At 46.8% G+C, this 21,587-nt stretch overlaps 1 protein-coding gene across 7 annotated transcripts in view; it reads left to right on the top strand.

Moving 5' to 3' along the window:
- The window catches only part of FOXN3 (forkhead box N3), a 287,806-nt gene that overhangs the window by 244,145 nt on the left and 22,074 nt on the right, over positions 1-21,587 (top strand). For 5 of the 7 annotated variants that reach the window (XM_032878602.1, XM_032878605.1, XM_032878604.1 and 2 more), the window contains one exon: positions 19,340-19,405. The exons of 1 other annotated variant lie outside the window; for it this stretch is intronic. In XM_032878602.1, coding sequence (XP_032734493.1) covers positions 19,340-19,405 — 66 coding nt within the window. The remainder of the gene's footprint in view (positions 1-19,339; positions 19,406-21,587) is intronic. One more of the 7 variants, XM_032878608.1, reaches the window with a different exon arrangement.

Raw genomic sequence — 21,587 nt, 5'->3', positions numbered from 1 at the left:
ATGATTTTCTGCCCTGGCTCTGGCTTCCCCTCTCTCTGGGCCTGCCTCGGGCATTTCATCTGTAGGATGGCTTCTGAGGGTCTCCTGTAGCTCAGGAATGCTATTACTCGGTGCTGCGAACAGAAGGCAGTCCGGCAGGGTTTTATTTGCCCACAAAATGATTTGTTCTGTATAATGATTTGGGCCTCATAAGCTAGAAATATTGCTAGGTGAGGCCAGTTATGAGGGGGTCATAAAATAACAATAAATCCAAATTTTTAAAGTAAAGTTGAGTCTCTGCGGCAACTTCACAAAACACCCAAGTGAGAAAATGGGTTGGGGGCTGATCTTTGCAACATTGGCATTATTGCATGGCGGATTAGACAGCCGATACGCAGTCATTCCTAGCCTATTAATTTGAGTGGTTCCTTTTGCCTCTCTGCCATGGTCAAAGAGACCACGCTGAAGCTCTGGCTAGTCCATGTCTGTTTAAAGCAATGAAGTGTTTCTCCGTGAAAAATGATAATTAGTAAACCCCCAAACAGACCGGAGTTCCACGGGGAGTAAGCATGGATGCCTGACCTCGCAAACTGCCTGGGGACTCGGGCTGCCCATCACTGTGACGCTGGGTAGGGCCTGTGCCCGCCTTTTATGTACTCCCAGCGTGTAGGCAGCGCTGCCGCAAGAGGTCAAATTGGATACTATGGTCACATTTTAAAAAGAGAGCCATAATTACGACCTCTAATTATGTACAGTTCTGCCTGCTGAGTTAAAGAGAATGGTACCTCCTGCTTGGAAGTATAAGTTAATTGCCTTCAGGGGTCAGGAGGGTGCTGACCCCGTTCCCCACCCCGCGCACACTCCCCCAACTTCAACCAGGCACGCACCGTAAGACAAAGTAAATTGGGCCTGCTGTGCTTTATCACGCTGGTTAAGCATCACGTTTAAGCACTGTTTAACTCTTATTCCAGCGGAAGGTCAAATTCAACCTCGTGTTCCAGAGGGAAGTGAAACTTCAGTGAGTCTAGACCTAGCCAGGATTCCCCCGTGGCCTTCTGGGAGCCCAGAGTCACCACAGCTCCGTGTCGTGGGCCGTATTTTTGTTCATAAAGAGTGCATTCCACACCTACTGCGGTTGGACTGGTATTATTTTGCCTTCATTTTGCTTTTTTTTTTCTGTTAAAATTTTTTATTTGGAACATTTCAATATATGTTGCAGAAAATAGAACAGACCTCTGTCACCTGTCGCCTGATGATCAGTAAATCCCGGCCAGGTGTGTTGCTGCATCTGTACCTCTCCCACCTCCCACCACCTTCCACCCCTAAGGAACAGGGATTCAGGATATCCCTAGTACTGTGGAATTTCTTCTGTATATATTTCAGTATGTAGCTCAAAAAGACAGGAAATAAACATAAAAAAAAAGTCGCGGGGTGCCTGGGTGGCTCATTTGGTTAACCATCTGCCTTCTGCTCAGGTTGTAATCCTAGGGTGTTGGGATCAAGCCCCGAGTTGGTCTCTGCCTCTCCTGCTCCCTTGCCCCTCCATAATACCCCCCTCACCCCGCTCGTGCGCGCTCTCTCTCAAATAAATAAATAAAATCTTTTTTTAAAAAAGCACAGTCACATCGCTTCTTGGCCTTTTGGCTAAGATCAAGTGTAAAAAAGCACAGTCACAGTATCAATAACGCACCTTAAGGTTTTTAATAAATTGCTTAGATCTTAAAAGTTCTCATCACAAGGGAAAAACGTTGTAACTGTGTGAGGTGATGGATGTTAACTTACTGTGGGAAGTTTATTTTTCATTATTATTTTGCAGTATATATCAAATTATGTTGTTTACTTTAAACTTATGTAATATTACATGTCAGTTATATCTCAGAAATAATTCCTTAGTAATTCATCAATGTTTACTTTTCCCCAATTGCTTGGAGGGTTTTTTGTTTTGTTTTGTTTTGGGTGTTTTTTGTTGTTGTTGTTGTTTGTTTTGGGGGTTTGTTTTTAAGATTGATTTATTTATTTGAGAGAAAGTGCGGTCACCCGCGGTCACCCGCTTCCACAAGTGAAAGGGGCAGAGGAATAGGGAGGAAAAATCTCAAGCAGACTCCATTCTGAGCGCAGATCCCAACATGGGGCTCAGTCCCATGCCCCTGAGATCAGGCCCTGAGCCAAAATCAAGAACGGTCAAATACTTAACCTCCTGCACAACCCAGCCCCCGTTGCTTGTAGTTTTTCTAACCACTGGTTTTTCAAATCCGGAACCAAATAAGGTTCATACATTGTAATCAATTGGTCTGTCCCTTACATCTCTTTCAGTCTCTTGGCTCCCTTCCATAATATCTGTCCAGTCTCTCATTTTTTCTTGCTGCTGCTGCTGGTTAAGAATTTGAGTTGTTCTATAGAGTTTGCTACAGTCTGAATTCTGCTGATTCAACTTGTGTTGCCATTTAATTTGTTCCTTTGTCCCCTGGATTTTCTATAAATTGGGTATTAAATCCAGAACAGGGTTTTTTCAACCTTGGCAACTGATGTTTAGGGCCAGATAATTCTTGGCTGTGGGGGGCTGACCTCTACAGTGTAGAATGGTCTGCAGCATTTCTGGGCTCTACACACTAGATGCCAGCAGTGTACGAACACACACATACCAGTCATAACAACTGAAATATCTCCAAACAGTGCCAAGTGTCTCCAGATGAACCCTTTTTTGGGGCTAAGATTACTTAGTTCTAAGTGGGGTCATACCTCTATTGGGTAATACATTGTATCTGTTTGTTTCTTTTTTGTGTGATGTTAACAGCTATTGGTTATCACTGGTTAGATAAATTAATTCATTAGGGGCTTGCAAAATTTTACAAATGCAAAATTTTATCATTCCTTTTTCATGTATTATCTAGGATACTTTTTTTAAAAAAAGATTTATCTATCTGTTTATTTTAGAGAGGGGGGAGAGAGAGAGAGCATTCTCTGAGCCTGACTTAAGGCTTGGTCTTATGACCCTGAGAACATGATCTGAGCCAAAACCAAGAGTCAGACGCTCAACCATCTGAGCCCCCCAGGCTATGTAGAGAAACATCTCAATCACTTAGCTAGGTCAGATATATTTCATATACAAAAGGCAGAGCCATTGCCTGCTTCTTGCTTTCATCAGTTTTCAAAGCATGAGTCAGTTCCCTAGCACTTCCCACAGATGGCCAATGAGCTCCAATATTTTTTTTAAATATCATTACAAACTATTGGGTGTAAGCATTTTTGGTGTATTTCCATTTAATGCAGTTATCATCCTCATAGGAATTCAAACTGTTTCATCTTTGTCCAATGGGAGGGCCCTCAAGTAGGTTCCTAAGTCCTTTAGACTTGAAATGAAGTCCATAGACTTCGATAGTGTCCTCATTTTCTAGTGCAACAAGGTACTCTGGTCTTATTATGTATGTTTCCTGCTCTAGACCAGTTGCCTTTAAGTGGGAAGTGTTAGAGACTCCACTCTGTCGCCACTAGTGATGTTAACTGTGCGGTTCTTCCATTTGCTGTGGATCTCAGACTCCACCCAAATGTTTTAGCACCTTGATAGTATGTATAGCTTCTTTGATGAGTTTACAGACTACTCAGAAGCACATCCTGTTTGCCTATAACCCTGAGCCCCTCTGGAGACTAAGTTTAATGTTTCTTTGGCTTTTGAAGTCAGCATTGCAGGCTATACCACAGAATATGGAAATATTAAGCCTAAGCTAAGCACAAGGAGGCTTTTGTGGTTGATCATGTGGTAGGTTCTAGAAGTAGCAGAGCCTGGAAACTCACCAGTTACCTAGGAATGAATGAGACATCCTTAGAAGTCCATTTCTTGAGGAACAGAACACCCTTGATGGAGGCAAGCTCTTGGTCGGGTTTTGACAACCTGGTAGAGTCACTGTCTTTATACTTTGCCAACCATCTGTGGCAGTTCAGCAAGTGAGAAGAGGTTCTACTCAGGTACCTAAAGTTGTGACTCAGTCTGTAGAATGTGTGGCCACCTGCGGCCCTCAGTGTATCTTCTGCTCTTGAAGCCAGCATCCTTCCTAAATGAAGAATTCAATGACAAGAATTCCTCCTTTTTGCCAGAGTGCAAAAAAGGCAGGCTTGTGAAAAGAGAGGTATTGTTCCAGAAGGTGAATGATCACTAGCCTCCCACAGGGACTACTGAGAGGGGGAAGAGTGTCCCCTACTGACAAGGGAGGTCATCTCTTTGAGAAGATGCTACATATGCCCAAAAAGTGATTAGGAGCTACCCTGAGGCAGGTTACTGGTCACGTTGAGAAGAGCCCTGGGTGTCTGGCAGGGAGAGAACCACTGTGGAGGTTTGCAGAGGAGGCTTCGTGGTGGGGCTGCATGTGGCAGGACCATATACGGCTTGTCCCCACACACTCAGGCACAGCCAGCCATCCCTCTGCTCCAGGACCCCATGAACCCCCACCGGGTGACTCCGGCACCAGATGCTAGTTCTAAAAGGGATTTGGAACCTTCTTTGGCAGGTGGTGCCAGGTAGGGGCTCCTGGGGGAGGTTGCTTAGAAGAGGGGTACACCAGGTTTTAGTTCATTCATCCCATTTTGCCGTAATCCTGTCATCCACGTGCAAAATACAGCAGACCGCTTGAAAAATAACTTTCAAAGAAGACTGTTGAGTATGTGGATTCAGTCTCAGGTGAGATTGGCTCTGTCAAGAGCATTTCTGTTTAAAAAGCAAAAACCTTTTAAAAATTGGCTCTTTTTTCTTTCTTTCTTTTTCTTTTCTTTTAAGATTTTATTTATTTATTTGACAGAGCAAGACACAGCGAGAGAGGGAGCGCAAGCTGGGGGAATGGGAAAGGAAGAAGCAGGCTTCCCACTGAGCAGGGAGTTGGATGTGGGGCTCAATCCCAGGACCCCGGGATCATAACCTGAGCTGCAGGCAGACGCTTAGTGACTAGGCCACCCAGGTACCCCCAAAACCAGTTCTTTTTCTTACCCAGGAGAAGCAGAGTGAGAAATAAATACGGGGGAAGGGAAGAGGTAAAGGCCGCCCAGATTTCTGACGTGTCTCTTGTCCTTAAGTCTGTCTCCTGCACCCTGGCTTGCCTCAATACACACGCACATTGTCTAGGGCGGGAATCATCTCAGGGGACAGCAGACTGGTGGCATGGTCTCAGCTGGGCCTGTCCAGCCTCCAAGGGTGGGCCGAGTTCCCATCGCCAGGCGTCTCCCTTGGTGGGAAAACCTGGATATGCTTAAAAACAGATCGTCAGTTTCATTTCCCCTCTTCCACTCCTCAGCCCTCCCCAAAGCCCTTATTTTAAAAGGACAGTGGCTACTCTGCTCTCCCACTCAGCTGGAGCCTGAAGACTCCCAGGTGGGACTTGGGCTTGGTGAGAACCGCTGAACCCCTCCTAGAAGAGTCTTGCAAGGGTGAGAGAGCCACAGCGGCTGGCTCAGTGGCAGTTGACAGACCTTCCCTTCCCCTTTTCTGTCTTGCGGTAGTCTTTGTGCAGTTTTGCCCACATCATCCTTACTGGAACTTTTTTCCTATTGAAAGATGAAATACGTGTCTCATGGTAAGGGAATGAACTCAGTTGTTCTCACGAAGTAAATGATCACCAGCTTGCTGGGTTGGCCTGCAGAGCTGTCTCCGGATGGTTTTGTCCCTGCGGTAGCCCCAGTGGGAGCAGACCGTCCCCGACCACACCGTCGCATTTTGTCAGTTTCACCTTCAGAGCCTGCCCAGGTCTGTTCATTATAGTGTCTGGTGATGGTCATCTCTCTTGATTATTTTTCAAAAACAGGTATGCCCCAGACACAAATTGAAAACCTTTATTTGGCTTAGCATTGATTGTTCTGGAATAAGTAAGAGGACATCAGGTTTGGCCTGAACTCACCTCTTCTAGAAGCATGCTCCCCTGACGGAGCTCTTGCCCTCAGCACTTGGGTTTACTTTATTCCACATTACACTCCCTTAATATTTTTATGTACAAGGTATTTTAACCACTTATGCTGTGGGTCTGGCAAGTAAGGAGCTCAGGTTTTGTTTTGTTTTGTTTTGTTGTTTTTTTTATGGAACACATCCCCTCCCCAACCCCGCAGAAAGGGGGATCCTTCAAAGTAGACTCCTTACAACCACAATCCTTGTTTCAGGATTGCATCCATTCCCAAAAACAAAACAGTTCTGGAGACTTCTGTGAGGATTGTCTTCAGAACAGATTTCCCATTCACCCACCAGAAGATCAGCTTTCTGCTTTATGGTCAGACTAAATTTTAAGCCCAGGCCAGTCATTCCCAACCTCCTTGCTTCTGGACTCTTGGAGTTCTGGGCTCTTCCTTAGAGAAGGTTGGAATCTCCTTCAGGATTGGGGCGGGCTCGACTCCCCCTCATTTCTCTCCCAGTAGCACCATGTTGGGCTTCGATTTTGTTGAGTGGGAAGCTTAATCCTTTTATGCTCATGATACGAACAGCCTTCATCTTGAGTCTCTATGTCGGTTTTGCACTGGATCTGAAAGGAATTGCTGATTATCGGTGTAATGGTATTTTTCATTCTCAGCAGTGGATGGATGGTGCCCCTGTGTCTTTGTGTGCAACTGAGGACACACTCTTCAGAGTGTGCAAACAGAGTCAATACCCGTTATATTTATTACAGGTTCCTCAGTGTCCCCACTGACTGTGCACTCCTAATAGGTTCAGGACATCCCAGGAGCCAGTTTGAGACAGACATCAGGGGAAGACCCTGTACGATGAAGGAAAAGAAGTGCTTTGTTGGTACTTTTATTTTTATTTCTCAACTGATGTATTTCATAATGTAGGTTGTTTCTGAACAAATGTGTTTCAGAGAACTACACAAAGGTTAAAAATAATACCAAGCAAATAAACATTTGCTTTAGTCTTTTTTTTTTGTTTGTTTTCCTAATGCATTGGGGGGCAGGGTGGAGAGGATTAGACCAGAAAGCGTTAAAGACCAGGCATTAAAACTGAGGCCCAGACAGGCTCAATGACCAGTAGTCCTAAGACTCAGCAACCACAGTTCGCGACTGGCAGCTTTGAGCATCATTGCCAGGCAAGGAATGCCAGGCTCCCGCTGCCCAAAAGCAGCGCTGGGGTCCTCCGTGAGGGACGTACAGACTGAAGCAGGAGTTCGGACCTCCAAATCTGTTGTGGGAAACGTGCTTCCACCTCGTTTCCTCTCTCTATCTGAAGCTTGGGTCTCTAAGGGATGAAGAGATGACTTTCAAGGACCCATTTGCCAGCAGGTGTCAGTGGGTGATTGGGGTGTGTGTGTGTGTGTGTGTGTGTGTGTGTCTGTCTGTTTATCTGTAAGGAAGGGGGCCTGCTTCTATCTGTATTTCCTTCTGCTCTCTTGATAAGATGCCCCAGGCAGGATTTAAGTAACTGTGTTTTAGTAGTAAATTCTTCTGACTTTCATTTGGGAAGCCGGTGGCCAGAGAGCCATTTGCTTTCTGAGGGCTAAAGGCATGCAGAAGTCCCCTCCCTCCATGGTCCATTCTTTTTTTTTCTTTTTTTTTTTTTAAAGATTTTATTTATTTATTTGACAGAGATCACAAGTAGGCAGAGAGGCAGGCAGAGAGAGAGGAGAGAGAGGAGGAAGTAGGCTTCCTGCTGAGCAAAGAGCCAGGGCTCTGGGATCATGACTTGAGCCGAAGGCAGAGGCTTTAACCCACTGAGCCACCCAGGCGCCCCTTCCTGGTCCATTCTTGATCGCCTTCCTGCCCTGGGGCCCTTAACTAGAGAAAAACCTGAAGACAGTGATGTGAGCTTTCGGCCATCCTGTCCTGCCCTTCACCTCCCTGTCACACTTGGCCTCCGCAGAGGGTGACTTCCTGTGGGCTGACCTCATTGTCCATCTTCTCACACAACACTGTGGGCTAGGCTCTGGTTTTGCTGCCTTTCGTCTCCCTCCACGTACGACCTGGGGGTCTGGTCTTCCTCTTTTGCCACAGGCACATGGCGTGGTGGTGGGGAGAGCCACTCTGGGGCGTGGGTAGACTGGCCTCTCCCCAGAGAACATACTAAACTTTCATTTGAAAAATCAATTATAGCAAAGTGGGAGAATTCTGCCATACGTCCTTGAACTCACATCCCCGCGATACAGGTGTACAGAGGGTCAAGGTGGGGAATGACACATTCCTCTGAACTCCCTTCCCCTCCATGCTGCATCCAGTTGTGAACCTCCCCTTCCTGCATGATTCTCCGGTTCCAGCCTCTTGAGGCGTCCTCTCTGGGGATACCGTAATTGGTTACTCAATGGGTTGTAAACAGATGAATTATTTTCTTATTTGTTCTCCCCACACCCATCCATGTCCTCGACTGCAAATGGGTTCCTAGAAGACCCTGGGACTGGTCTGGGATTAGTAAAGGGAAGTACTGGGCATCACTCCCAGATGGAGAGCCTAACCATTACCCACGCCATGGCATCTCAGTGCCGTGGGGTCAACTGTGGTGTCACAGTGGTCTCCCCTAACAGGTGTTTGAGAAGGAGCTCTCAAGGAAGGAAGTTGATTTCAGCATAGGAAAACTTGCCACAAAGATCATTTCAGCTGCGTAACTATGTGTGGCATGGGCACCTACAGATGCTGGGCATTACATGGGACAGTGTGTCTGATTCAATATGGTAGACGTTTGTGCAGAAGGCACGGGGTAAGCTTCAGGTTGCTAATGCGTCTGTCTGATGGCAGTCTACTGTCAGAGCTGGGAGAAATCAATGCTTCCCTGGTCCCTTTTGAAATTCTTGTGAGTCAGCATAATACACATGTTCCCGGACAAAGTGAGCCTGGTGTTCAGAGTTCCCCCTACGGTCCCTTGTTGCTTTCATCTTAGGGAGGAAAGCAATGCAAATGGGGCAAGCAGCTGATTTGTGCCTTGGAATTCTAATGTCAGGGTTGTGAGTGATGGTTCCTCTTGCTCACACACCTGCCAGTGTCACTCCAAGACGAGATCTCTGCTTCTGGAAAAAGAGGCTTTGCACATCTCCCCAGTTGAAGACAGACCTCATGGACGCTGCAAATGGAAATATTCAGTTGTCAGCAGCAGCAAGGCCGCGCTGCCGGGTGGGGGCCTGGCTGCCAGGAGAGCAGCTGGAGCTGCGGGAGAGCGCGCGCCGGCCTTGCCTGCAGCCCCGTGACCTTCACTAGCAGAGGAAGCGGCTTTCTGGCTGGGCACTGGGCAGGAATGGATCTTCTGTTGGTGGGGAGAAGCGGCAGTTGAGAAGGAAGAGCTAACAGTGGAGAGGGAGAAGAGGACTCGAGATGCACGCCCCGGTGCTCCCCAGGACTTCTTGCCGGTGGCGTGCCCTGTCTGTCCTCGGGTGCTCTCCCTGCGCCGCTGGCTTTTGGTTCCTATGCTGGGGATCTCTGGGCCTGGTTCTATCACTGGGTTCGCCTCTGACAGCCGACAGCCTTCTTAACTGAGACACAAGTGTGGTCAGGACCTTTGGTTCTCAGGGCTCTCGGGAAAACCCCCCATTCCAGGTCCCAGCTCAGAGGTGGACTTTGGCTCCATCCCTGGTTGAAGAAGCCAGGACCAAGCAAGAGGTTTTCGAAACAAATACAGTTGCAGAGTCTGGAGGCCTTCAGCATTAATTCCCTGTATTCCCCCCTCCCGGTGTCGGAATCCCCTTCTCCAAAATCCCTGATGTCTGCTCTGCCCCTGGCTAGGGGTTACCACATCTCCAGGGAGGCAAATGTCAGAGAACCCATTAAGTGGATTTACAGCTGAATGAGGTGCAAAGGGAAAGGCACCTGCAAGGAATATACAGTTTCTCATTCACCTGCAAGAAGTTTAAAAAAAAAAATGTTTTTACCCCATTACAGACAAGCAGCTGCAGCACAGATGAATGAGCCAAACAGAATCAAACCAGAACTCCCTCCTTGCCTCCTACAAAATGGTTACGACTCCTAGGACGGAGGTCATACCCTGTTCTGGTTCTCCTGTCACCTTACCCTGGTCTTCAGGTTCTAGAATTTTAGACCTTTGTCCTGTCACCCTGGATCCATGTGGCTCCTCTATTTGCTCCCAGGTAGCTGCTAGAAAAACTTGCACAACTGGTCAGAGACATTAAAGAGGTAAACATGCATCAGTAGGGAAGTTCTCCTACACCTCAAAAGAGGCGTGGGAGTGGCAGTGCCAGAGAGACGGGGTGGGCCCTCCCGTGCCCCCAGGAAAGGGCTTGGAAGCACAGATTTGGAAAGACAGAAAATGAGACGCAGACCTCTCAGAAGTGCGGAAGCAAGGGGGACATTTGAATGAAGAGACCCAGCAGATGTCCAAGTAAAGGGTTTCTCGTTGCCTGGAGAAAACAAGCTGGAAGCATCTGCTGTGGGGCGTGTCCGTGACTTTTTTTTTTTTTTAAACTTTTCAAGCAGAGAAGCAGCAGTGACAGTTACCCAGTGAAAGTGATTGACTCAGGGAGAACCCCAGTCATCTGTCTCCCAGCCCAGGGTGCCCCCTGAGCTCTGTACTTTTCATCCAGAACCTTTTCCTCAAATCCCCTTGTGCATGAAATGGAATTTGGGCCAATAAATGGGCAATTTACACAAGTTCGAAAGGGATCTGACTTGGATAAATGTGTTCCTAGTTTGCAGAGGGGATGGTGACGTTGCTTCTCAGAGCTGAGTTCACCAGGCACTGCTTTTAAGCTGAGAAAAAAAATCAGAAGATGTGTGAATGGGAGCCTAATAATGCTTAAAATGCATTTGCTGATCATTCATCCCCTACCCTCTCAGCTTAATTTAGGTTCTCTTTTGTTGCAAAAACAACTCTTAGGTTCAGCTTGCTTAGGAATTTCAACTTGCCCATTTCTTCAGAGTAGCAAGAGTTAGGGGTTTTTTCTTGGACTCTGTGTTTTGGAGAAGGGACACTTGGTGTTCTCTAGCTCAAAGTTCCATCATAAAGATGATTTTTAAATCACCACTTGGAGTCAATCTTTGCTTAAGGTTTTTATTCCCTAAACTCCCATACATTGTGAAGATTGTCCACTGGACTTTGTGGTGACAGCTCCCTCCACCCCCTGATCTGGCTGTGCGAACCCCTCAGATGTTTGCATCTCCTACCCATAGTGAATACCGCATCTTAAGAACCTTCAGCCAACAGGGAAGTGAAAGAAATATTCGCGGTAAATGATCTCAGTACATCTGACAGCACTCCCCTGTGCTGCTGCCTTTGAGATCAGAGGCTGCCGTTAGAGATTTCTTGATTGATTGCTGCAGTGGCCAAAGAGTGCCACTCCCTACTTCAGTGGTTTCAAAGCCACAAACATAGATATCCTTTCTCATAACCCAGGCCTAGGGATTTTGCAAAAAGGAAAAGGTTAAAAAAAAAAAGACAGCAACAACAAAGTAAATTTCATATCAATGTATATTTGATGTATACTATTTGCAATCATTTGATTCAAAAAAAACCTGCTTTTTTGACCACAGCACATGTACACATAAGCTTAGTACAGGGCTTGTCAGGCTCAGCACCACTCACATTCTGTGGATCGTTCTTCATGGGGAGGGGGGGCTGTCCTGTAAACTGTTCAGGACGTTGAGCAACAGCCTGCCTGGGTTCTACCCACGAGATGCCAGGGTACCCTCCCCTCCTGCCCAGTCATGACGATCACAAATGTCTCCAGGCACTGACGTGTGCCCTTGGAGGAAAGAGGGAAGGGGTCCAAAATTGTCCCTGATGGAGAGCCACTTACTTGGTATATGGAGTGTGCATGAATGAAATCAGGCAGATCCAGAATCCCCGCTGGAAATGTATACCTTATTGGGATTTTTTTTTTCCTTGCTTGCTTGTTTATTTTCATCTAATCTCCTTGGCCCTAAAAGTTATCCCAGGTACTTTTTTTCTCCATTTGCATGGATTAACCACATATTTTCAGATGTGTCACTCATGTAGAGTTGCAGCAAGTGGATAAAAATATTTCAAAGCAGGGGCGCCTGGGTGGCCCAGTGGGTTAAAGCCTCTGCCTTTGGCTCAGGTCATGATCTCAAGATCCTGGGATCGAGCCCCGCATCGGGCTCTCTGCTCAGCGAGGAGCCTGCTTCCTCGTCTCTCTGCCTGCCTCTCTGCCTACTTGTGATCTCTGTCAAATAAATAAATAAAATCTTTAAAAAAAAAAGATATTTCAAAGCAAAAAGATCTGGTGATGTTACAGATGATAACAGTTTCTGGGGAGCACTTGTCTTCCTCAGTGGACTTCTTTGGATGGCATCCATATGCCCTTGATTTGCTCCTACTAAGGGTGGTTCTTCACCTTTCCTACACAGCAGCCTCCTCTGGTGAATTTTTGCAAAGCTCAGTGTTGTCTGGGCTGGGGCCTTACATTTGCTTTTCTGGAGTTTCCAGGGGATTCCACCACATATCATGAGGTTTATGCCCTGGGGCACCTGGCTGGCTCAGTTGGTAGAACATGTGACTCTGGATCTCAGTCAGGGTCAGGAGTTCAAGCCCCACATTGGGCCTAGAGCTCACTTAAAAATAAACAGATTGTTACGAAAGTGTTAACTTTCTTTTAAAAAGAGAGAGAGAGGCTTATCCCCTGGAATCATCATCCTCAGCCTCAGACAGCTGTTGGATAAGCCATGCTTTGGTCTGTTCAACAGCTGTTTATGTTCCAGGCGCTGTTGCAGGTGCTGGGAACACAGGCCGCAGAGGGCGAGCCCTGCAGCAGGGCTCACTTTCTGGTGGAGAATTTGAGAGAATATGAGCACTTTGGTGTGTGCACTTGACTGAATGAGTATGGGGTCCTTCTGTCTCATAATTTCTGTCCATGTGTGTGTCCTCTGTTGTTTGGTGGTTTCTTTATGCTTCTTGAATCCTTTTTACTCAGTTTTATAAAGATTTTTTACCTTCCTATAAAACATTTCAGGTATGACGGGGAGTAGACGGAAATAAACACATGAGATCTATGCACAATTAAACCATTACTAAGAGAATCATTGCTTATAATTCTCAGGCTTCCCATATGGGAATTTGATATCATTTTGTTAGATCGGTCAGCTCAGCGATGCAAAGGATGGTACTCACACTTTGTAGTAGTCTGGGGCCATGAGGATTGAACCAAGGGCTTCCAGCTGTCCCTTGTGTTCTTAGTTTGTCAGAGTAAGGTGGTCTCCCCTATGATCCCACATCCCAGAGGAAGGAGAATGAGTGCAGACAGCAGCCACGCTAGGAATCACAAGATGCACAGGATGTCAGGCTGGATAGATGCTCAAAGCAGACCCCGCAGATGCCCAGAATGACAGGTCATGGCTGTCCAGAAACGGTAGGGTACTCCTCTAGCTTTACTAAGAGTGTTCGCTCTCTCCAAAGATGTTGGAACAAATACACCATTTGGTAGGCGCCCCATGGGGTCCCATAGTGGCAACCACTAGCTGGAAAGGGAAGAGGAAGTTGGAGGACTTTCGAGAAAGAGCGAGGAACTATGTGGAATGCAGTTAAAAAAAAAAAAACAAAACAAAACCACAATCTGTCCCCTGCCAAGTCTGCAGCCACCCCCCACCATTTTGAAAGAAATGAATTCCATCCCAGTAAAATTGAAGTCACACGTTAATTAGCCACGGGTACCCAAGATTCTTGACGCCAAGGATCTTCGTGCCTTGACCAGTTCTTTTCCCATCACACCCACAGACGAAAGGCCTCTTCCCACCTCACCCCAGCCTCATCTCTGTGCCCCAAAGAAACCCATCTCTACATTTTGGGGAAATGAAGTGCAATCTATATTTTTTTCATCTAAAAAGCTGAGCCATTGGTTCTAGAAACTTTGCTACTTATTTATCTCACTGTAGCGTAATGTAATTGTGTATGTACCTTCACGAGAAGAGGATTTGAAAGCATTTTTGAGATGTGTGGCCGTTTTTCAGTCTCGTACTGCAGAGAGGAGGCAATGTGATAAGACAACCACATTAAAGAGGAAAATTGAAATGGGATGCTGCAAGCTGGTCCAGAGGAGAAGTAACATTTGTTACTGAAGCATGAGCAGAGGAAGACATTTTTTAAATCCCGGTTTGAGATAGGCTCCATTTTAAGGATGGTCATAACTTTACTAGGTGTCCATGATGGCACACTTGATGTTCTACTGAATTAAGCAGTGGTAAATGACTTGAGGTTTCTGTATGAGGATGCTGAATTAGGTAGTTTGGGAAGACTCTCCTCTCCAAAAATAAAGAGGGCAATGCTTCTTTAATGCTCCTGTACCCCTCACCCCGGTTCCCCGGGGAGGCAACACGTGAAGGCTTTTCCTGCTGAGTGGATCTTCATTCCTAGAAAGTGTTCCTAACCAAAATATCTTCCTCTTCTGCTCATAAGCTGGATTGAACCATTTGGGGGAAGAAAACCTCTTCTTTTTAGCCCCGGGAGAATCCCATTCAGTCATCCCACTGCTCACCTTCCCCTGCATCGGGTTCAGGACCTTTTATCCTTCAGAATCAGCCATGCCCTTGGAGCAGAAGCATGCCCCAGCCCCAAACCAATTGCCTCATCACCCCAAATCTCTCCAGTCAAAAAACTCGAGACCAGCATCCTTGATCAAAAGCATCCTATTCCAAAGCTTCCATCAGAAAGCCTCTCCTGTCTAAAGAAGTGAGCCACCTCTGGCCTCTCTTGACCACGGAGAATGGAATCTTCCAGGGAAACCCAGAGTGGGCTCACAAAAGTGCCACGTCATGCAAGGTAGCAAGTGGGCCAGAGAGACGTTGAGGAAGTAAGAGCTGTGAGCAGGCAGAGAAGGAGGGAATGGGCCATGCCACATCCTCTGAGGAATGGGGACTCGGGGAAGGAGAAGAGGTTGCTGTGCTGAGGCCGTGTCTTCAGGGGCTCAGGATTTGTCGGCAGAGGCAGAGTGCTGGGCACTGGTTCCAGGTGTTTTGTGTTTGCCCTCCCAGTAATCTGCAGCCTAAAGAAAAGAGAACGTCAGCCCAAACAGTGTGGCTTGTTTTTATGCTTGAAAAAATCACCATAGAAGAACTTCAGATAATGTATATGAATACGAAAGGTGGCGGAGATGTATTACCTAGTGAAAACTTGAAGGAAAAAAATGGCAGAAAAGTATTTCCCGTATAAACCCCTTTTTAAAGAGTCAGTATATGTGCATGAGTATAAATGCCTCCCATCAGTGAGCTCACCCAAGTGTCTGTATCTGTGTAGCCCACTTCTGGACATCTGTAGGAGAAAACGTGAATCTGGGAATGGGTCTACGGGGAAGACATTTATTTCTCACATTATATCCACCTCGTGTTTATTTTTTCTTAACATGCTACCTTCGTATTTTCTTAAAAAGGGAAGAAAACTGAGAAATAGTAGGTAGATGATTAAGCATCGTGGCATCTCTTTGGGGAGGAGGGATGGCAGGGTGTGAGCTCTGAGGCACACACAGGATGTCGGGGTGTGACGAACATCAGGGCATGGCGATGTCTAGCCACAGGTCCGAGAGACCTTTTTCCACAGAAACGTGGTGGACCAAATCGTCTCTCAGGCTGCCTGGTATTCTCCCAACCCACCTGGAGCCCAAGCGGGTCTTTCTGGTGTTGATCTGTCCCGTTCTCAGTCTGCGGATGAAGAGAGTTCTGGTTGACGACATCCATGTTCATTTCCCTGTAAATCTGAGTATGGAGCCCAGATAATGTTACACTGACACCTGAGACTCAAAAAGAAGCTGCTCAGGAGGGAAATCTTTGCCACGTTGGGGTAGGCAAAGAGTTCTTAGTTGGAGCAAAGAAACCATTGAGTTGTAAAAGAAGTTCATAAATTTTGCTTCTTAAAAGACACTATTAAGAAACTGGATAGGGAAGCCATGGACTGAGGAAAAAATATATGTAACAAAGGATTCTATCCAGAATGTTTAAGGAACTTTACAACTTTACAGTTGGGTTAAGCAACCCAATTAAGCGGGGGGCACAAACTTGAACAGAATGTTCGTCAAAGAAGATGCCCCAGTGGCCATTAAGCACATAAAGAGACGCTCAACCTCATTTGTCATGAAAGAAATAAAGATCAGAACCACCGTGAATGACACTACACAGCTATGAGGATGGGGAGAAAATGTGAAAGATTGACAGTTTCAAGTATTGACAAAAGTGTGGGACAACTGGAATTCTCATACATGGTCCAGCTTCCTTGGAAGAGAGCTTGTCAGTCCCCTGTAAAGTTAAACATGCTCTTCCCAGCAGGGAAGGGGACACATGTTCACCAAAGACAGATGCAGAAGCTCATGGGGGCTTCTATAAGATCCCGAGCTGGAAATGGCCAAAATGTCCTCCTCTAGGTGCACTGGTAACCAGAGCGTAGTTCTGCCCACACAGCAGAATACTGCTCAGTGATGGAGTAAGGAGTAAGCTGCTGGCGCGCCATCGGGAAGAGAGAGAAAACCAACCAGGAGTTGCCCGGGGCAAGGGTGGGTAGGCAAGGGGCACAAGGAAACTTTGGTGTGATGGAAATCTGTATCTTGGTTGTGCCCTCTGTCTTCCTTCTGGTGATGGTTACCCTGGTATAAAATTCACCAAACTGTACACCCGGGAGGGCACTCCCTGTGTCTTCCTTGGGCCTGTGTAGCCCCCCGCCCCCGTGATGCCAGTGTGCATTTGCGTGTTTGCTAATTCCAAGGGCAAGACGTCAAGAGGAGGGTGTCCCATGCCTACTCTCCCTTCCCATTCTACCCGCGGGGCTGCGTGTCTGGGCTTAATACCGCATAGGAACTGGTCCATTCAGAATGCAGAGTGAGGCCATAGGGATTGATCATGAATGAGATCTCGGCAAGACTGGGTGTGGCACCTTCTGTGAATGCCAAGGTGCCAGGGGAATCTTTGTCTGTGGAGGCCTCGGGCATGCACAGCTCTTTGGGCGGAAGGAAGAATTGGGGGACTCGTCCTAAAATGTCCTATTTTCAGTTGGTTGATGTGTCAATTTGGCTCAGCTGGGATGGGGTTGGTGGTCGTGGTGATGTTTTGTGGGTCTGAAGCACTTTCCACATTGCCCCTTAGGTTCTGCGAAGTTCATGTGGGCGTTGATGATACTCTTTTCCTTCAAAGGTTCTCTTTCTCTTCCTTCTTGTTTCTTTCCTTATGTCTGTGTGTGGCCCTTTACACCTTCCTCCTGTGGTTCCATGTGTCTTTGAAGAATAAAGAACCACTTTCTTTAATTTTTCTGGGGAAACAAATAGGAAAAGTCTCCTGAATTTTTTTTTTTTAACCTGTATTTTTTCTTGTTCTGTCCCCATCGAACCTCCTGGTTGTTGAGGAAAAGTCTGGGTAAGAGTTACCTGGGGAGGGGCGCCTGGGTGGCTCAGTGGCTTAAGCCTCTGCCTTCAACTCAAGTCATGATCTCTGGGTTCTGGGATTGAGTCCCGCATCGGGCTCTCTGCTCAGCAGGGAGCCTGCTTCCTCCTCTCTCTCTCTCTGCTTGCCTCTCTGCCTACTTGTGATCTCTCTCTGTCAAATAAATAAAATCTTAAAAAAAAAAAAAAAAAAAAAGAGTTACCTGGGGAGGCAGGCACCATGCAGCCTGGCCAACCCTGGTTGCCGGCAACATTTCTATTCTCGAATGGTAAGGAACCTTTGCTCTGCTCTGCTGAGAAACAGGTGTGTGTTTTCTCAGCCCTGAGAGAGGAAGGGGCCCTTTCCAAAATGTGGGGTGGGAAAAGGCCTCAGCAGTGTCTTACAGAAGCTATGAGCCTTGCCTCTTGGCAACAGGCCGTGTGGGGAGGCAAGGGCATAGGGACAGCAAGAACCCTGAGAGCCGTGATTGGGACCTTAAGTCTTGCAATTCAACTAAAATATATATATAGTTATATATATATATATATATATATATCTCTTAATATCAGTGGGGAATGATGACTGTTTTAGGAATTTCATCCCAGGAGTTGCCAAATAAGTTAATTTACCTGTTTCTCATACACCATACTATTAAAATAAACCTTCACTCCATTATTGAGTTTAAGTAACAGGCCTCCTGCAGGCAAAATCGAAAAAGGCCTGCAGAGTAAAGTTTCTTTCCTCCGTACCACCACCCCCCTAGCCATCACCCTTTTTGGAGACATTGTTTTCTAGAACCAGCGTCATCCTCATTATTAATCGCTTGTGGGACTTTATGCTGCATCACATTACTCCCTCGGAATTAAACTGCACATAGAGAGTATGAAAAATGCACTTTTTTAAACAGTAAAAAAGTCATTTCCTAGCATAATACCCCAAATAAAGTGCTGCGGAGCCATTAGTAGTAAATTGAATTTTTTGGTATGTAATTTGTACAAAAACTGACAAGTGAGAGCCCCCTTGTCCCCCCATCATTAGTCACTGGGTTTAGCGGACACCGAGGTAGTAATCTGCAGAGGCAGGCATTTTTGATGTCGACTTCAATTGCACACTTCATTTATTTGGACAGGGCACAGGCGGGGCGCGGCCACGCAGCGGCACCGCACCATTAGCGAGTCTCGCCCCAGGGCAGCTGGGACGCTGCGCTGGGGCAGATGTTCTTTTCAGCCTATTCAGTGACCATTCTTGGGGGTTGTTTACTGTTGCCATGGCAACTTTCATTTCCATAGCAGCGGCGCCGCTGTTTCTCAGAGGAAAATGAATTTAGTTATAAAAGGATAATATTTTTCTCTGTCTCTATATAACCTGCCATCTGTCAACTGGGGGATCAGGAAGGATTCAGAAACCTATTAAGAATTAGAGCAACAGAGTGAGGAGGGTTTTTTTTTTTTGTCCCGTATTAAAAGCAATAATAGATGTGGAAGCCAACATTGTGCCCTCAACATCATAACTTTAATTTTTTTCTTTATATTTTAAGAAGTGCAGTTTTTTTTCCTGTCTTTGTTGTTGTTGTTGTTGTTGTTGTTGTTGTTTAAATGCCTCCACCACCAACACCACCACTGTACACATACACACAGTCTCGGAAAACACAATTTGCATTCTGCTGACAGACGGAAATGCCCGGACGTCTTGTGTGTAGCTTTCTAGATGCAGGTATATTTAGGGCTTTCTCTTCTTGGTGCTGTGAGCTTCCCCAGTTCCTCAAAGATTCCTAGAGCTAAACCTGTTGTCACCCCACTCCCTTCCTCCCCTGTGCCAGGGGAGCAAGCTCCGGGGGTGCACAGGTCAGCAGCCTATCAATTATGAAATCAGCAAAATGAGGGGGGACCATGCTTTGTCTGAAAAACTTATCAACCTTCCCTTTAAATCTCATTCTAGAATCCCTTTCTTCCTCTCAAATCCACGTGGGAAGAAAGTCACCTTGGGGATAGCTCATCTAGTTCCTGGATTTTTTTTTTCCTCTGTTGCTTTCATGAACTGTAGCTTGCAGGGGGAAGAACACGTGCACACACCGGCCCCGTTGTAAATAATGTTATTTATTGGTTGATTTTTCCAGATCCTGACATTGATGCTGCCAGTGCCATGATGCTTTTGAATACTCCCCCTGAGATACAAGCAGGTTGTGAGTAGATATTTCTATAGCCTACAGCGCCATAGTTTGTGAACTTAACCTTCTCCTCTATATCCCAGGCCATAGGAAGAACTAATGCTCAAGCAGAACTTCCCTTGTAGAATCACTCCAAAACTACCTTAGTGCACGATCACATACGCATGCGCGTGCGAGCCTGCTGCCGTGCATACGTGTGAACGAGTGGATCGGTGTGTTTCTGAGATGACAGAGTTTTTATATAATCTCAGGGCTTGAGCCTTGGGGGAAGGGAAGTGGACCCAGTAATGAGTCCCAGTGGAGAGAACTTCCGTTCTCCGGCAGGAGTAGTTCCCATGATTTGGTAGGTTCTGCTAGACAAGGCTATGTGGGGCCCGCTTAAGAGTTAAGGAACTGAGCAGTGCATATTTCTAGAAATTTCTTTCCCTTCGGGGACCTCATTGATAGCAGGCTACCATTTTACAGCTAGAGAAGAGAGGTGGCAGGTGGGTTTGCAGGAGCTCGGGGTGGCCTTGAAATGGACCGTGGGTGCCCCTGTGTGTCAAGCCCACCAGCCCTCCAGGCTGTCGTGGAGAGGGGCAGGCCTCACTCAACTAAGGAGGCCTCTTGTCTTCACCGTCTGTTGGCCGTTGAGCAATGTCAAGCTTGAGACCATTCTTTTCCTCCCTTGAACTTCTCTCCTATCCTCCGCCTCCTGTTTTTTCCCACCTCTAGAGCCTAGAGTAGTGTGGTTTTAGAAAGGTCTTCTTCCCAAGTGATGACTTTAAATGGAGAGGATTGTCTCCTCCTCCTGCTGACGGGAATCTGGTTCCTCTGCCCGCACTTTCCCCCCAGCTGGAAGCCCGCTGAGCAGATGGCCAGCTCACTTGCCAGGGTCTGCTCAGGACTTTGCTGCATTGCAGACTCCCGCTGACAGAACACACAGGTCGGAGTTGGTAACAAGACATAGCAGACCCCTACCATAGCACCCTCCAGGGGCCGGGGCCTTCAGCTAATTGGACCTTCTGGCTTCCTGAAGGGTGCCTGGCCTCCTGAGTCAGGGAATCCCCCCTACATCAGAGAACATCCATTCTTGGGGGCTTCTTTGAGTAGGGGACTGATGTGGAATTCTAGGACATTCTTCATAGCCCTCCCTGGGCCACAGCCTTCCCCAGAGCTTGAGGGAATTTGGCTCTATCCTTTCTCCTTCCTTCTTTTAAAAGACCGGAGGGATGCGGCCACCCATTCTCAAGAGAGACTTGTTCCTCTGGCAGGGGCTACTGTTACGTGCTCTGAAAGGTGCAGAGTTCCCATTCTTTCTTTGCTAAACTCGGATCGCCAGCAACGGAAGGGTCAGGCGGCCCACCTCGCCAAAAAGCAGGCACCACTGCCAAGCACTGGTAGAACTAGTACAGTCCAGTAACTAGCAGTTCCCCTGTGATGTGGTTTTTCAATGATGTTTGACGTGACAGAGAAATTGAAAAACAAAACAAAACAAAAAACTCCGTTCTCAGAGGACATGGCAGGAAGCGTCCAGACCAGATTGTGACCAAGTTACCGTCTGAAAGGGTTTCCAAAACCAGGTTGCATAACTTGTCATGAGGAAAATACAATTTTCTTGTCCGAGCTGTGCAAGTTCTGCAGCATCTTCCTTAGCTCCCGGCCACGGCGCACAGTGATCACGGGCTTCGAGAGATGCTTTTGATGAGCCAGAACAATGGAGTTAAGAGGGAAAGAGGCAGGGGATTGGGCACAGCTTCCATGAAAGCCCATTGTTACTGAATTCTTGAGCCCAGGTAGAAGAGGAACAGGACTGATTTTGATTAGTTGACAAATTAATGGTTTGTATAATGCTCTCGTGGCTAAATGAACTTCTCCCCACTCCCTCACTAGAACACTCAAACTCTAAATAATTACTTTTTCAAGGTATCCATAGTCTGTCTTATGTGAAAATACTGAAGTTGAGCTTTGAATGCTCAGTGTTAATGTGTTGAAGCTGTAGGGTCCTTTTTGGAAGGCTTTTTTCCCATGTTGGTCTTCACCACTGTGAGAAGTCCAGCCTCAGCCATCATGAAGGCCCTACGCCAAGAAGGGGTCTCCAGGGTCCTTCCAGAAAGGAAGGAATCAGGAGGCCCCCAGAAGTCATGGAAGGAGAGCCCATTGGCAGGAGCAGCCAAGAAATCAGTGTGAAGTTAGGGGAGAGGATGGAAGACTATCT

Source organism: Lontra canadensis, unplaced genomic scaffold (genome assembly GCF_010015895.1).
Source record: "Lontra canadensis isolate GAN:19392208 unplaced genomic scaffold, GSC_riverotter_1.0 scaffold64, whole genome shotgun sequence".
Lineage (NCBI taxonomy): Eukaryota > Metazoa > Chordata > Mammalia > Carnivora > Mustelidae > Lontra > Lontra canadensis.
Note: the sequence above shows the minus strand (reverse complement) of the source record. Positions and strands in the feature narration are given on the sequence as shown.